Source organism: Trachemys scripta, chromosome 1 (genome assembly GCF_013100865.1).
Source record: "Trachemys scripta elegans isolate TJP31775 chromosome 1, CAS_Tse_1.0, whole genome shotgun sequence".
NCBI lineage: Eukaryota > Metazoa > Chordata > Testudines > Emydidae > Trachemys > Trachemys scripta.
Genome location: NC_048298.1, coordinates 240721416 through 240738074, shown reverse-complemented (window position 1 = coordinate 240738074; position 16659 = coordinate 240721416). Strand labels below are relative to the sequence as shown.

The 16659-nt window shown below is 43.3% G+C and overlaps 1 protein-coding gene across 1 annotated transcript in view; it reads right to left on the bottom strand.

Moving 5' to 3' along the window:
• RAB20 (RAB20, member RAS oncogene family) overlaps positions 1-3433 on the bottom strand; it is a 57464-nt gene extending 54031 nt beyond the window's left edge. Inside the window, exon 1 of the mRNA XM_034758168.1 lies at positions 3025-3433. Within this exon, the coding sequence (XP_034614059.1) occupies positions 3025-3193 (169 nt within the window). The 5' untranslated portion in view covers positions 3194-3433. The remainder of the gene's footprint in view (positions 1-3024) is intronic.
• Between the last annotated feature and the right edge of the window lie 13226 nt (positions 3434-16659).

Below are 16659 nucleotides of genomic sequence, written 5' to 3'. Positions count from 1 at the left end.
TGCCGACCCTTGGTATAGGGGCTTGCTTACGCAGCAACTGAGATGGAATCTACTAGCGGACTAGCCCAATTCCTTTTGTAGGCCAGGAGGAACTGCAAGTGTTGCAAAGGTGAAAACAGTCCATGAGCAGAAAAGGAAGGAATTGCCTTGAGTCACTCAAGAGTTGCCTTTCCTACTGTATACATATTTAAAAGGGTGGTATTGGGACTTAACCAAGCTCCAAAAAAAAAAAAAAAAAAAAAAAAGTTCTTCCCATTCCTCAATTAACAAAGCGAGTGGGTACAATGTGAGAATAAAAAAAGGAGGGGCGGTTATGTAAATCCAGACAAGACAAGGGTGGGAAGGAGTCATAGAAGCGTAGGGCTAGATGGGATTATTTTTGTTTTTTTTTAATAAAAGATTTCCTCTCAAGCAGAAGCAAAAAGGACAGAAGACAAGGAAGCAGAAGACAACTGAGAAAAATAACTGGAGACCAGTCTTACTGAAGCTATTAGATAATGCTTTCACCCCTCAGCCAAAAGGTCGAGAAGCGATTTAAGGCTACGTCTTCACTACCCGCCTGAATCGGCGGGTAGAAATCGATCTCTCGGGGATCAAATTATCGCGTCTCATTGAGATGCGGCAATGAATCCCTGAATCGACGCTTGTACTCCACCAGCGCAGGTAGGAGTAAGCGCTGTCAACAGGGGAGCCACGGAGGTCGATTTGCCGCTGTCCTCACAGTGGGGTAAGTCGGCTCGGATGCGCAGAAATCAGCTACACTATTCGCGTAGCTGAATTTGCGTATCTTAAATCGACACCCCCCTCCCCCCCGTAGTGAGGATGTAGCCCTAGTATTTCTTCTGTTGAAACAAATTCCACCTATCAATTACCTGCATTTACATGGGTCTGTCACAGCAGAGACAATCAGCTATCCCCAAAACCACATACTCCCCACTACCACATTAAGAAAATCAGTTCGGTAACTGGCGCTTAAGTTTCATAAGGTTTCTTGGGGGGGGGGGGAAGGAAAGGCGGGGAAGAAGAGCAAACTCCAGAAAGGAGAGATAAGGAGCTTGAAATACAGGCAGCTATTGGTATGGAAATAATCTTCGTTTAACTGCGTTTTGCTCCATAAAATTAGAAACACAAATGTAGAAAACAAATAAATCAACGTTTGATCACTTATCCAAATAAATATTTTTCCTTAAGAAATTTCAGTAGTTTCTTCTCCACACACAGTTCAGCAAAAGCCACTTTAGATGGACTGGATGAAATAATTAAGTCTATGTCAACTAAACAGTATATTTATTGCAGTGGTATTGATGAAACATGCGGAAAGCCATTAGACTTTCCTGTTAATGCCTAAGCATCACCAGACGGAAACCTGGGTATTGCATGCTATTGTAGTTCTCCATTTTGGCAAAGTTTTACAAGCAAGAACAGTACTAGAGGTTTCGTTTTTTTTTTTTCTCCTTGGACACGATTCAGTTAAATATAAAACCTTGGTCTTGCTTCAGTGATGATATTGTGAGAAGTTCTTGAATCCTGAACAAGTTGTTCTAAAGAATGATTCAATATTAAACATACAAGAATGTTCACTGAACTTGAGAGCCATTTTTCAAACCAGAGCTCTCTACTATTATCCGTAGGGTGCATATATCTGACCTGGAAAGCATGCTGCAGAACATAAAAATTTGCTCCAGCTTCTAACTAGCTATGAGTATTTTAATGTCTTTGTAATTTTTACGGTGGATGGATAAGTGTGTGGCACTGGCCTTTCAGGAAAAAAGTGTTCTGACCACTACTATAAGCTAGACAAAAGTGAGGAGATGGGGCATATTCACCACCCTCTCTAATTTTCATCTAAATTTTGTAAAAAAAGTGCCCAAAATATCAGTGACCTTACAAATGCATATAAGTCAATCATAAATACATCTCATTTTAGACTTACTACTTATTTTAAGTTTTTATATTACATTACACTAAACACGGGAACAGAATGCACACATCGCACACATCAGTTCCTCTCCCCACTGTTGTGCCCGCATTTGGAGTCTTGGAACTTAGCGGAGAATAATTACTAGACCAGGGGGTCTCAAACTTCATTGCATCACGACCCCCTTCGGGCAACAAAAATTACTGCATGACCACAGGAAGGGGGACCGAAGCCTGAGCCTGCCAGAGCCCTGCTGCCCCAGGTGGGGGAGACTGGACAAAGCCAAACCCAAGCCCCGCTGCCCTTGGTGGAGGCACCAAAGTTGAAGCCCAAGGGCTTCAGCCCCAAAGTGGGGGGTCCTGGAATTGGAGCCCCGCTGCCCGGGGCTGAAGCCCTTGGGCTTTAGCCCCAGGTGGTGGGGTTCGGGCTTAGACCTGGCAAGTCTAACGCCAACCCTGGTGACCTCATTAAAATGGGGTTGTAACCCACTTTGGGACCCCGACTCACAGTTTGAGAACCGCTATACTAGACTGTGTTACAGTGTGGAGTACATGTCCCCCCCCCTTTTAATGTGGTTTTTAAAGTTACAACAACATAGCAAGTACAACAGCTACTCATGCCACTAAGATATCGACCCATTTACTTAAGGGCATGAAAAAGTTCCCCCTCTGAGACATGATACTGTACATCATGTGACAGCCACTTAAAAACCTGAGCCAAGCTCAACGGTGTGGGAGCAGTCGGTTAACCTGCAAATACTGACCACAGACAGACTTTAACGCAGCTGCTCTCCCATTCCACAGGGCGCTCTGCAGAAACACAGCCGACCAGCACCAACACCCAATCTCCACGACAGCCCGGCTTTTTGTCCCTGGACGCAGCCTCCGGAGCTGAGCTAACTCCGGGCTACACGCACTGTGCTGCTCTCCAGTCGCCCGGGCCGCCGCTAGTCCATGCGCCAAAAAAAGGGGGGGACTCACTTTTCCGTTTGGTTTACACAACAGAATGCAACAGCCCGGAGTCGCCTGGGTGCCGGGGCTCCCCAGCGCAGCGTAACTCTGCTCAGGACCCCGCGGCCGTCTCTGCCCCGCAGAAAGGGGGGTTACCTGCAGTGTCCCAGATGGAGATGTTGTAGGGCCCCCACTGTTTGAGGTAGAAGGCGCCCCCGACCGTGCTGAGCGTGTCCTGGAAGCGCCTCTCCATGTAGCGGTGCAGCAGGGAGGTCTTGCCCACGTTCATGTCCCCCAGCAGCACCACCTTCCCGTCGGGCTTCATCCTGCGGGGAGCCTGCGCCGCGCACTGCCCGGAGCTCAGCAGCCTCGGCTCTGCGCCCGCATCCCGGGCCACCCCTTCCCCCTCTCCGAGCTACTGCGGGCAGCTGGGCGCCTGGCTTGTCTCTGCCTGGCCGACGAGAGCCGCGAGCGAGGGGGCGGGCTCGCCCCGCCCGGGCAGCTGAAAGTTGAGGCTCCTGCCCCCGACAGGCTCCGGGCAGGACGGAAGAGGAAGCCAGGAGGAGCCAGAGCCTGAGCCAGGATCCAGCCTAGCCGGCCACGTGGGGCTTCCAGCAGCCCAAACTCAGCTCCTCCTCCAGTTCTGCTGCCGCCGCGGCCCCTCGGCTACCCCGCCACGGTGGCTGCAGTAGGAGCCTCTGACGCTGAAACCAAGCAGGGAGCAATACCCAGCGGCAATATGTGGAGTCTAGTTCAGATTCCAGCCCCCTTCTCTTCCCATCTAGGTAGAGCTCTGTATTTCGCTCGTCACTATGCCTTGGGATGTTCACCCTAGAAAGACCCATGAAGAAGTTGACAATTCTGTGCTCAGGCCAGAGTTTGGATGGTAGGCAGTAAATAAGGCCACACGTTGAATAATGAGCATAAAAAGAAATATCGATTAGCTACTCAATAAGCACCACTGGCTGTCTTGTGTGCTGAGCTGAGGCAGGGGTAGAAAAATAATATGGGGGTATTTAATTAAATAAGATCTGTCCCTCAGGTTTTCAGAGGCTTTACACACATTAAGTCATTAAATAATAAAGGATAAAATTAGAAATGGGGAGGGGAGGTAACCTACTTCAGAGATTTTCTTGTGCTCATGCAACTGAGGAACTTTTTCCTTTCATTCAGGCTCTGAATTCAAAGGCCACCAGACTCCAGCTAGCAAAGTAGAAATCTGGCTAACCCTATCCAAATTCCTTCTCCTTTTGTTCCTCTACAGTGTGGAAACTAAAGACAAGAGAGTTAGCTTGAATTAGGAATTTCCAGGAGGAGTTGTGGGTATCAGTTTAAGAGGCACCTTCCACCTTATTTAAGTGATAGATTTTTGTATTACTCTTAGATGGGCCTCCAAGTAGCAAATTTTAAATTTTCAGAGCCATGTAGCCAGATCTCAGCTGGTGTAAATTGGCTTAGCACCATTTAAATTAGTGGAGTTACGTTACACTAATTTACCCAAGGCTCTGGCTCATCATCTTTGATGATCTCTCTTGCAGTCCTGGGGTTAAGCTATTTCAAAAGCACATTTCAAAAGATCATAAATATGTTCTTGAATCTTAGGGTGTTTGGTTTTTTTAAAATCGGGGGGAAGCAACAATATTTTTTAAAGGTAACTTGCTAGTTGCTAATTTCTTTCTCTCCCTAACATAAGTGAAAACAGCAACCTCTTTAATAGCAAGGGATCCCACGTACACAGTCACGTGTTTCTTGTTGAAATTGCTAGCATTCTTCTAGCTAGAAGATTAGATTTCACATTTACAGAAAGTTTTGACTTTTCACTTACCTTTCCTATTAAAAAGGAAATAGTTCTGTGGCTGGTTGTTGTTTTTTTAATCACTACCAAGGAACTTTGCTTATGCTGCCCCCAGACTCTTAGTCTTGCAGTTCCTCCCCACCCCCCGAGATACATTAGCTACATCCCTAATACTGAAGATCTGAAGTCATTTGTCCCTCGGACATATCAATTCCTAAGAAAGAGGGTGGGTGGGCTAAAGAACTTTAAAAACTTATTCAGGAGGTCCTTAATGTGGAATGTGACTCAAGGCTGTGTGTGAAATATGCAATGGATTTTTGTTTTCATTTTGATTATTATGAAGCTGGGGTTTGCTATGAAGAAAATAACCTTCCCGCCTGGTTCCCATTTCCTGCCCAGATTCCGTCAGCTCCAGTCTTTGGAAAGGGTAATTCACTGAATCAAAGTGCTTTTTCCAAGCAGCATAATGTGGTTGCTTTTTGTCTGTTAGCCCCAAGGTGAAAGTGTGGGAAGAATGGAATCAGAGATTTTTTTTTTAATCAACCTACAAGGAAAGTATGCAAGGCAGCATGCTATTAATATTGTATTAGTGATGGATTAACAGGAATCTGCCAGCTAGTCAGAATACACAATGGCAAACTAATGAGTTGTTTGGAAGCTATCCTTTGTACTTTTTATATCTGAAATAATGAAATAAGCAAGGATTCAGGCTGAGACAGGAACTTTAATACTTCGTTAGGATTCTATGGCTTCATTCTGCATGATCTGGATTCTTTCAGAAAGACATAGGGTCTGTCTGCACAAGGAAATGACCCACAGCTGCCTGGTTGTCAGCAGTATGATCCCCTCTGAACATGGTTCAGCTGCTAGTGTGGACATGACAAAACTATTTCCAGTGTTAATACACAGAAACACCAGTCAGAACTGGTGGAACAGGGTCTCAGTTGCGCTTTCCATAATAGTGCTTAGAACGGTTTTGTCCCATCTCCACTAGCAGTTGAACCATTTTCAACAACTCTGGAGTTGCACACTGATTTACACAGCTGAGGCCCTACAATTCTCATGTTGCTTGCAGGAGGACTGAACTGTTTGTGGCAGGGCTTCGGAGCTGTGCTCTGGCTCTGCTCCAGCTCCAGGCAAAAACCTGCAGCTCCACTGCTCTGAAGCTGCTCCGCGGGACCGCGCTTCAGCTCCGGGCTCTGCTCAAAAGCCCTGGTTTGTGGGTCTTGTGACTTCTGGAAAATGCATTTGGATATAGAGCACCTTCCTCCCAAAGTTGCCCAAATATAAGGGGACTGTTGGCTCTTACTTAGTGGAGTTTTTTGGTTGGCCATTTCCCAGTACCAAAAGAAAGGGGAAGGACTGATGAGAAATCAGGACCCTGAGATTGACAGTCCCCAGGAGCAATGGGGAGAGGCCAAAGCTCCAGGTCAGCCTGATTGATAGGGCAGGCGGCAGGGTGGATTTGATTTAAATCATGATTTAAATCACTAAGTCAGTAAGACTCGATTTAATCATGGATTTCTACATAAAAGTGTATTCTTGTTGGTTGTTATAACCTTAATACATATTCTCCACAACTCAGAGATAGATGTAGGTTTCATTTTTAGAAGGTACACACTATGCATTTTTAAACAGTGATTTATTTTGAAAACTTTTCAGATTAGTTTTACAGCTATATCAGAAAATGAATGATTGGTTATTTCATTTACCAAAGGTAATTGAAGCAGATATTTATGAAGTCATTGGGAGGTGAACTATCTCCAATTCAACAGCTTAATCATTAATATTTGGAGGATTTTCTTGCCATGCTATATTAGGAGGAGAACATCACCAGATAGACATTTAAATTGTTTTATTTAACAAAACCAAAAACGTTATGTATTCTGGATTTTTCTTCAACAGCAAACATATATTTTAACAAAACAAGTGTATGAATTTTTGAATTTAGCTAAACATTAAAGTTTTTAAAATCAGGTTTGTTTTTGTTAACTAAAATAGTTAAATGAAACAAACTCAGTTGTCTTAACCTTCATTTTCCTGTTTGTTCATAATCTGGAAAAGAAAAACAAGCTTTCCTGCTTTTTCAGGTCTCAAACATTTTCTCAATTTGGAATGAAAATGAAAGGAAGAAAATATTCCTTCTACACCAGCAGAAGAAGCTACTGCTGTTAAAAGTGAGATAATCACTTCATAGAATCATAGAATATTAGGGTTGGAAGGGACCTCAGGAGGTCATCTAGTCCAACCCCCTGCTCAAAGCAGGACCAATCCCCAACTAAATCATCCCAGCCAGGGCTTTGTCAAGCCTAACCTTAAAAACCTCTAAGGAAGGAGATTCCACCATCTCCCTAGGTAACCCATTCCAGTGCTTCACCACCCTCCTAGTGAAAAAGTTTTTCCTAATATCCAACCTAAACCTCTCCCACTGCAACTTGAGACCATTGCTCCTTGTTCTGTCAAGGAACAAGGATCATTCCCCTGGTTACACAAAGCTCATTACTAGGGCTCCATGTCTGTCACAGAGGTCGCGGAAAGTCACGGATTCCGTGACTTTCCGCGACCTCCGTGACTTCTGCAGGGGCCAGTGTGGCTGACCCCAGGGCCGCCCAAGTAGCTGACTTCATGGCCTGCTGCTCAGGTGGCCCCCGGGACAGCCACACCAACCGCTGCTCCAGCAGCCCCTGGCAGCAGTCCCGGGACAGTCAGAGCAGCCACAGTCCGCAGCCCCCAGGCCAGCAGAGGCCTTCGGGCGGCCGGGCGGCCGGCCGCAGCCCCAGGCAGAGGACCCCACCCAGCTGACTGGAGCAGCCATGGTCCACGGCCCCAGGCAACGGTCCCCTCCCAGCTGGCCAGCCAGAGCAGGCGCAGCCCCAGACAGCTGTCCCTGGCCAGTTGGAACAGCTGCAGTCCATGGCCCCAGGCCGTGGTCCCCGGCTGGCCAGCCAGAGTGCCACGGTCCACGCCAGTGGCCGACCGGCCGGAGCAATCATGAGCCACGGCCGCCGGCAGCTGGTTCTGCTGGCCCCATACCCCCCCCCCCCCCCAGCAGTGGCCCCCCAGTGTCTCCCCCCAGCACCCCACCCCAACGATTTAATCATAGGCATTTTTAGTATAAATCATGGACAGGTAACGGTTTATTGCCTGTGACCTGTCCATGACTTTTACTAAAAATACCCTTGACTAAATTGTAGCCTTATTCATTGCTGTCTATGGACAGTAGAACCTTTAATTTGTCTTAGGAGGTCTGTGAAATCTTCATGCCCACCCTAGTATGTAAGTCAGCATTCCTGTGTTACATATTGGGAAACTGAGGTGCAGAGTAGGGAAATAACTTAGCCCAAAGTCACACAGTGAGTCATTGGCACAGCCAGGGGTAAGTGGAACCCAAGAGTACTGTATTGCTATTATTTTGTATCCTTTCACTCTTTCATTCTTCTCTCACACTTGCTTTCTTTGCTGTGTCTTAATCTCTTTTGCTTCCTTTCTTTCTCTGTCATCCCCTTATTCCCCAATTTTTCTCTCTTCAGATCACTGAGGTCTGCATGGATCGATGCTTGTTAACCTGTACAGTAACTCTCACACTTTTTCAGATTTCTTCCTTCCGTCTCCTTTTTTTTGCTAAATAATGACAAATCATTTTGGACCAGATTGTAATTGTACCTGTTCCCCTTTAAAATATACCACCCACTGTTAGTTTCGTACATACTGAGTGAATCCTCTTTGTGTTGACTTTATTCAAACCACAGTATACAATATACAGTTGTATATCATTGAAGTGACAGGCTATTTGCAGACAGGTAAGAAAACAAAGGTGCCTTCCCCAAGGATCCTGACTCTGAGATCTTGAATCTGTAAAGGGGTCCTATTCACTTACTGCCTATATAATGAAAAGTACTGAAAAGTATGAGTCATGAGTCCCAACTAACTGATGTCTCTGCTGTTAAATCATGGCTGCTAAGTGGAGTGAAACCAATGTGTTTTGGGGTTTTTTGTGAGAATATTTTTTGCAGATTAGTGAGATTCTGCTGCACATGGAGATCTTTTTACCTACTGCTGAAATGCAGATGCCTCTGGGGTAGGATAGTGCAGCTGTTTAACACAGACTTTTTACAATGCTGCTCAGAAGTTAGAGCAGAAAGTGGTTGGAATACCATAGCCATTTGAAACAACAATGGGGATTTTATGTTTTGTGTTAACAAACAAAGTAAAATATAATAGGAGATATCACTATGATACTATGCCTTTGATATCCATGTTGGGTGGAGAGATCACATGCAGCCAAGTAGTTAAATGCTGTATCTGCAACAAGCTTCTGTGGTTGTGTGAAACTGATACCTGTATCTCAGCGCTTCTGACCATGTATTTCAACCTGACACAGCAATTCAGGCAGATCAGGGAGAAGTGACATCAACAAATTTTTAGTGACAGTGAATAGTCCCCATTACTCAGCTCTTTAGATGTTTCTCACGCATCATGCCAGCCACAGCCTTGGCACTATGAAATTAGATTGTAGGTCCCTCTAATCCAATATCCAGTTCAGCTGGACCTTGATACTAGCACTACAGGCTGATTCAGGCAGTATAAATTACTTTATACCCTCCATCCCCTACTGTCATTTAAAAGCATTCTCACTCCTCTGTGATCATCAACCATTAACTATGGAGTAGGTTTGGGAAGGGATGGCTGGCTATATATGAGGATGGTTGTGAGGTCACACAACAGTGGAGGTAAGTGGTAACCATGGGGAAAAGGAAGTCCCCCACAAAAACATTAATGTGTGGTAGCATTGCTCAGGTAAACAAAAGACTTGATCCTGTGAAGTGTTAAGTACCTTCAGTTCCTGTTGACTTCAGGAAATCAGGTTCATCATGCACAGCACCGTGTGTTTGCCCTTCTCTTCTCTATGCCCAGCACCTCAGGATGCTGTGTAACAAAATAAGGACCATTCAAATAATTACAGAGCTCATCTGAAAAAACTCTGGAAGACAACAAGAGCCTGTAAATTGCTATCGGATGTAGAAACCCAAGGAACTAAGCTGTTATAATACAGAGTTTCCCAAGGTCATGAGTGACCTGTATCTGGGGAGAGGAGTTACACAGTAGTGATCAGGGCCCAAGAAATGTCAGATATGAGTTGGTTTACAAGGGGAGTGTATCTTGGCTTCTTTACCATAAGGATAATCAGTGCATATGATCTATGCACACATCGGATTGCTTTTTTTAGGGTTTTGCTCAGTCCCATCAATATGGCCTTTGCACACACTACTTTATTGATGTACGATTGCACATGATTTAGCTGGGGATTGGTCCTGCGTTGAGCAGGGGGTTGGACTAGATGACCTCCTGAGGTCCCTTCCAATCCTGATATTCTATGATTCTATGATAAGCATTGTACTGCCAGTGTGGATCTTAGGCCTGGTCCCCACTTAGTCCGGACTTCGGACTAAGGTACGCAAATTCAGCTACGTTAATAACGTAGCTGAATTCGAAGTACCTTAGTCCGAACTTACCGCGGTCCAGACGCGGCCGGAAGTCTCCCCCCGTCGACGCCGCGTACTCCTCTCGGCGAGCTGGAGTACCAGCGCCGACTGTGAGCACTTCCGGGATCGATCCGGGATCGATTTATCGCGTCTTAACCAGACGCGATAAATCGATTCCAGAACATCGATGGCGTGCCGCCGGACCAGCCGGTAAGTGAAGACTAGGCCTTACATTTATGTAGAGCACCTTTCATCTGCCATGTGGCCAACCCAAAGTGCTCAAAAATCATAAGATTAGCTTAAAAATCATGATTTTTAAAATAATAAATGTTAGGTTCTTTATATTTGCCTTCTGGTTTCAAAATCTGAATCTTTAGGGTATACTTCTGCACCTTTATTACATTTTCAAACTTTTTTTCACTACCACGAAGGATACAAGTTTACTTTTTTTCTTTTTAATGAAAGCTGAGACTCTCACAAAATCACTTGACTCCAGGAGCTGGGGCTTTAAGAAAAACAACAAATATTGTGAGAATTGGCAACCTTGCAACCGGAGGGCTCCCAAAGCACTTCAGAATTTCACTGTTGAATCTTTAACATGTAAACCCCTTCACCAGTTCATTTCCAAACAAGTCTCCGCAAATGTCCTGTCTCTCTTTACATAGCAATTGACTTTTTGGTCAAAGGTGGAGACTGTAGCCTATAAAGATGATGTTTGCTTATGTTATTTAGAAATGTGTTGTAATGTAAGTAGGCCCAAAAATCTAATTCCTAAAAATAGGCTTGACAATAGTCAAATGAGGCCTGGTAAAGTGAGACAGCTCAGAGGCAAGTTAGAGAGATAAGTGAGGACATAAATCCCAGGTCATATTGTAAACCTGTTTTGGTCCTAACTGTTTTTTACAATTGTTTTAGATATGTTAATGTTTAGGAAAATGTGGTCTGTATTGATAGTTTTTGGCATGATATTTCTGCAGATGTTAATTAAGATGTTTAATCTTAAACAGCCAGTGAAAAAGTAGAAAATATTTAATTATGGTAAAAAAGTGGATTTATTGTTAATTAAGGAGTGTTATTATAAGAGATTATAAAAAGAGTAGCATGCTAATTTTAGATTAGACACGCCCATCCACCATCAAGGAAACATTAGAGAGAGGGTTATACCCAGTCTGTTCATTTAGGGACTGATCATCCCTACAAATATCATTTCATCTTAGAATGTGAGTATCAGTACAGTGTGTGATTCTATTGTAATGCCTGATGGCTTAACTAACTATTTTATATTAAATTAAAAAAAATAATTTTATCAGTGTGTCATTCATAGAGGCCAATGGAAAGACACCCATGAATCCAATGGGTGTTGGATCAGGCCCTAAAAACAACAAGGGAGTGATGTCATAAATGGGCTGCTGTCTCAACTCTCTCCCCACAACATACCTGCCCATAGTGTACAAATTGCTCTACTTTTCCTGTTTTATTAAAGTTCTCAGTACTTCCAGCCCCAAGCATTCAAAAATCATGTCAGGCCCCCCAAATCACATGACTGGCTGGAAAAAAATCATAGATTTTATTTAATAAATGTGGAGTTCTTTTTATTGACTTTTGATTCCTGAACCTTTTGGGTATACTCGCTTCACATTTTCACAACTAAGAGGACTAAAAACTTACATTTTTAAGTGAAAGCTGAAATTGTCAGGCATTCTCTTGATTTCAGGAGCTGGGACTATAAGAAATTCAGAGATGTGATCAAATCACAAGAGTTGGTAACACTAGTTCTTATGCTGCATCCATCATTGTGGTATATGAGCGAGTCAGCTCTTTGCTACCTTTTCTAGGCTGATTGCTGTAATTACTACCAAAAAAAGATGTTAAAAGAAAGTATTTAGGCTGCAAAAATGAACCACAGAAGAACAGCTGCATAGAATTTATGGAGCTCTGGGGGTATGGAGCAGTCTACTGACATCAAAGAAATTGCTGGATCAGTGCCTTAATCACTAAAGTAAGCAGATATGACTCAATACACAGAGTAGCAGTTCTGTTAAGTAAGTAGGCAGTGCTGTTGTAAGCCATATGGGTCCCAGGATATTAGAGAGACAAGGTGGGTGGAGTGACCTGAAGAAGAGCTCTATGTAAGCTCAAAATCTTGTCTCTCTCACCAACAGAAGTTGGTCCAATAAAAGATATTGCCTCCCCCACCTTGTCTCTCTAAGGCTATGTCTACACTGCACACCTTACAGTGGCACAGCTGTGCTGCTACAGCCATGCCACTGTAAGGTACGCTGCGTAGCGGCTCTTGGTCGGCCGGAGAAAGCTCTCCTGCTGACACAATAAAACCACCCCCAATGAGTGGTGTCAGGAGAGCGTCTCCCACTGACAAAGTGCTGTCCACACCGGTGCTTTTCATTGGTAAAACTTTTGTCGGTCGGGATTTTTTTCCCACACCCCTGACTGACAAAAGTTTTATTAACAAAAGTGCAGTGCAAACAGAGCCTCAGTAAGGAACTGTGAGCTTTACAGAGATACCCCCCCGACCCGCAACTGCAATCACATTTTAGGAGACTGACAAACAACAAAAACAAAGAAATTCATTAGGGCTCTTGCTTCCTCTTTATCTCATCTAGTTTTCATGATATTGAAAGGAATGTCAGATGACTCTGTGTTTGTTAGGTACAATGGGATATGTTAAGGTCCACACAGCTGCCTCCCTTGTGAATTTTCCAGCTTCCATTGGTGTTAAAGATTAAACAATATTTTTGTATGGATGTTCACTGAAGTTCATTGGGTTCTGTGTGGATACAGCAGCCTGCACAGAAGTTGCAGGATTGACGCCTACACTGCGTTTTATTATTTTTTTTACTCCTGTTGGCACTGCAGGACATATTTAATGATATGAGAGTGAGCTAGAGTCTGACCTGGCTCACACATCATCAGGAGAATGGTTAACTAACATCCTAATCCTGCAACTGGGGCCATTGTCAGCAAATCTTTGCTCCCACGAGCTCTAGTTGCATACAGGAGTTCAACCACGTGAATCTGATTGCAGGTTTGGGGTTTAAGTTCTGATGGCAGAAGCTTCATTGCTGATGCATGAGCCAGAAAGAATACAGCTTGACTTTTAAATCCCAGGTTGAGTTTGCAGCACTGACAGTTAGACAAACCATCATTTTATTTGTAAATTCACTCTGTAAATCATTAAGAGAAAATAGACCTGGAAATCTAAGATGCCATGTTTACAGAGTCATTTTTCAGAGTAGAACTGCACTTTCAAGTAGCCCTGCCCCCCTCCTGAAGTCATTCCTGTCAAAACCTTGAGGAACTTTTTTTCCCCTTTTTTCCAACTTTAAACCTTGCATCAAAGCTCTGGAGCTGCAGCCATCATCCTTCCAGGTGAGGAATTTCCTGTGGAGCCAAGCTTCTCAATATTGTTCCTTATCAACCAGAAAGGTCTCTGCTGAATCACATAGGTTAGCCCTGGGCTAGGAGTAAGAGCTGAAGTCCAGACAGGAATCAAATTGTGGTCTGCAAGTAGCAGTGTGTCTAGACTGGCCACGTTTCAGGTGTTTTTTGCAGGGAGGGAAAATCCACTCATATCCCCATTAATTTCTCCTTCATTCCCTCCAATAAGCGTTGTCCACGTCTGCAATATGCCAAGCCAGCAGCTGTGTGCCCTTGGCATTTCAGAACCCTGTAAATGTCAATGATAATTTCCATTTTCAAATAAAAGAAACTTCAGTCCCTTTTCAATTCAAAGATAACTTTAGAACCTTCAAAATGTAAACTGACCACAGTGGCTTACAGTTTATCACAATGCCTTTTTCCTGAAAAATCCAGGGCTATGAATGAGTCTGCCTTTGGACTGTGTCTGCACCAGACAGTGGTGGTCCCTAAACAAGGTGCAGAATTTAATTGTCGAGGTAGAATTGAGTTATTGGAGTGAACAAGAGGTAGTGGTGGTGGCTTAATGATGTGTGAGAGGGGGCATAACTAATTTATTGATGAGGGTGAATGATTTAGGGGGGGATTGCAATTGTGCAAACATCAATGAAATAGGCTTGGCTTTTGGGAAGAGGTAGGCGAACTGATACTTTTGACTTAAACTAGTAGGCCTAGTCCTCAGATGAGAAAATATGGTGGAAATTTTTCATGCCTTATTCTAGATTTATCTTCAAAGCAGATACAATGATCCTGTGACTTTAGTATGTTACAGTGGTTTTAGTTCTGCCATACACAAATCTTTATTTTCCCTGAAATGTGGAAGAGAAATTCCTAGTTACTGTCCATATTATATACAGAGTTCTGGAAGATGACAGGGAAGAGAAGGTGTATTTCAGATTTTGAACAACGACTAATCAGTACCACTTTGATTAATTGCCGAAAGAATTTACTAGACAGGCAGCAAAAAACTGTACATACATACACATTAAAAAAACCTGCTAAAAAACTAAGGTTTATTATACTAATTCCAAGCATAATGTAAGACTAACATCGTTGCATCTGACCTGTTGTGATACTGTGATATATGCAAAGTGTTCTACATGATGATGTTACATTCAGAATTTCCTGTTTTTCTGAGTCTTCCAAATTGTAGCACATTAAACAAAAATGTTCCCACGAACGTATTTCTCTTTCTTCCTTTAGAATAGGGCCGCCCCGGGAGGGGGGGCAAGTGGGGCAATTTGCCCCAGGCCCTGGACCCCACAGTGGCCCCCACGAGAATATAGTATTCTATGGTATTGCAACTTTTTTTTACGGAAGGGGCCCCCCAAAATTGGTTTGTCCCAGGCTCCCTGAATCCTCTGGGCAGCCCTGCTTTAGAGTGCATTTTCAGTTTGAGGATGTAGAAATGCACTGGTAATGAATTTTATAAAACCTCTCTGCTTTGCATTTACCCTTTCTTTCTTAATCAGTTCTTCCACTATTGCTCATGTTTACTAGTACTTTACTCCACAAGTAGCCATATTGACATCAGTGAGCTATTTACAGAGTAAAGTGCTACTCAGCTTGAGTAAGAATGGCAGAATCTGGCCCTTAAACAGTCCAAAAACCTTCCCCTTGTATCTGTACATATATGATCTTTTTCTAAGATTTTTTCTTTTTTTTAAGTTTAAGGTGAAAACCCACTTTAAAAAAATCTGTTAAGACAAAAGTAGCCAAACATTTACAGCTGATCCCTTGCTGAAACAGGAATTCCACATTCTCCCCCCCCCCCATTATGATAAAAATATCCTTTATGTAACTACTCCATGAGAAAATTTGATGCAACTCCAAGTCATGATTGCTCATGCTATTTTTTCATGACAACTTACTTCTGAGTTGCTGTGAAACGGGCTACTTTTTTGACACCATTCCAGGGTGCTGACGCTACTGGGTGTCTTGGAAGCCTGGAAAGATGTCCTGAAAGGAAACCTGTCATGAATGTGTTGCCCTTATTAAAAATAAGTTGCTGAGATAATTGCCTTGGCTACTCCTGTGCCGGCCACAGGGCTGACAAGACTATTTGAAGTTTGTATTCTTTCTTCCATTTGGAATGCAAAGGTGGGGGGTGGGGCGGGGAAACAGGACTCTAAGTTGCTTATCAATTTTCTTTTTCCATTTAGTAATAATTAATAATATTTAGCATTTATGTGGGACTTTACATCTTCAAAGCATTATACAAAAATTGAACCAAATTCTGGGCTGACTTACACTCATTCTAACCTCACTGAAATCAGTGAAATTGCAGAGGATGTAAATCAGTGTCATGTTAGGTCCAGTGGCTCATTAATCAGTATGAACGGCCATGGACATGAGTGGTAGTCTTATGTCACTCCCATGGAAAGTAGCTGTTAAATAGGATTGCTCTGTAAAGGATTAGCATGGAGAAAGAGAGCACTATGAAAATTGCTCAGGATAATAGGAGGTTTTTCAAATCAATCTGAATGATAAAAGATACATAAAATGTAGGCTTTTCTGTATCTATCTCAGGTAGCGGAATCTGTAGAATTATTAATACTTGTTGCTATTTGATCTAAATCTATAACTTAAAAATATATTCAGCCCTGAAGTAAAGAGTGAATAACCTGATTGACTTCAAACGTGTTTACATCAAGACAGGATTTGATCTGGTATGTTTAAAAGGTAAAAATAATTAACAGTCAAGAACATTTTTGTAGTGTTATTTACTCCTCCTATTTACAAACTAGAGGTCACCAAATAAAATTAATAGGCAGCAGGTTTAAAATAAACAAAAGGAAGTATTTCTTCACACAACGTACAGTCAACCCATGGAACTCTTTGCCAGAGGATGTTGTGAAGGCCAAGACTATAACAGGGTTCAAAAAAGAACTAGATAATTCATGGAAGATAGGGCCATCAATGGCTATTAGCCAGGATGGGCAGGGATGGTGTCCCTAGCCTCTGTTTACCAGAAGCTGGGAATGGGCAACAGGGAATGGATCACTTAATGATTACCTGTTCTGTTCATTCCCTCTGGGGCACCTGGCACTGTCGGAAGGCAGGATACTGGGCTAGGTG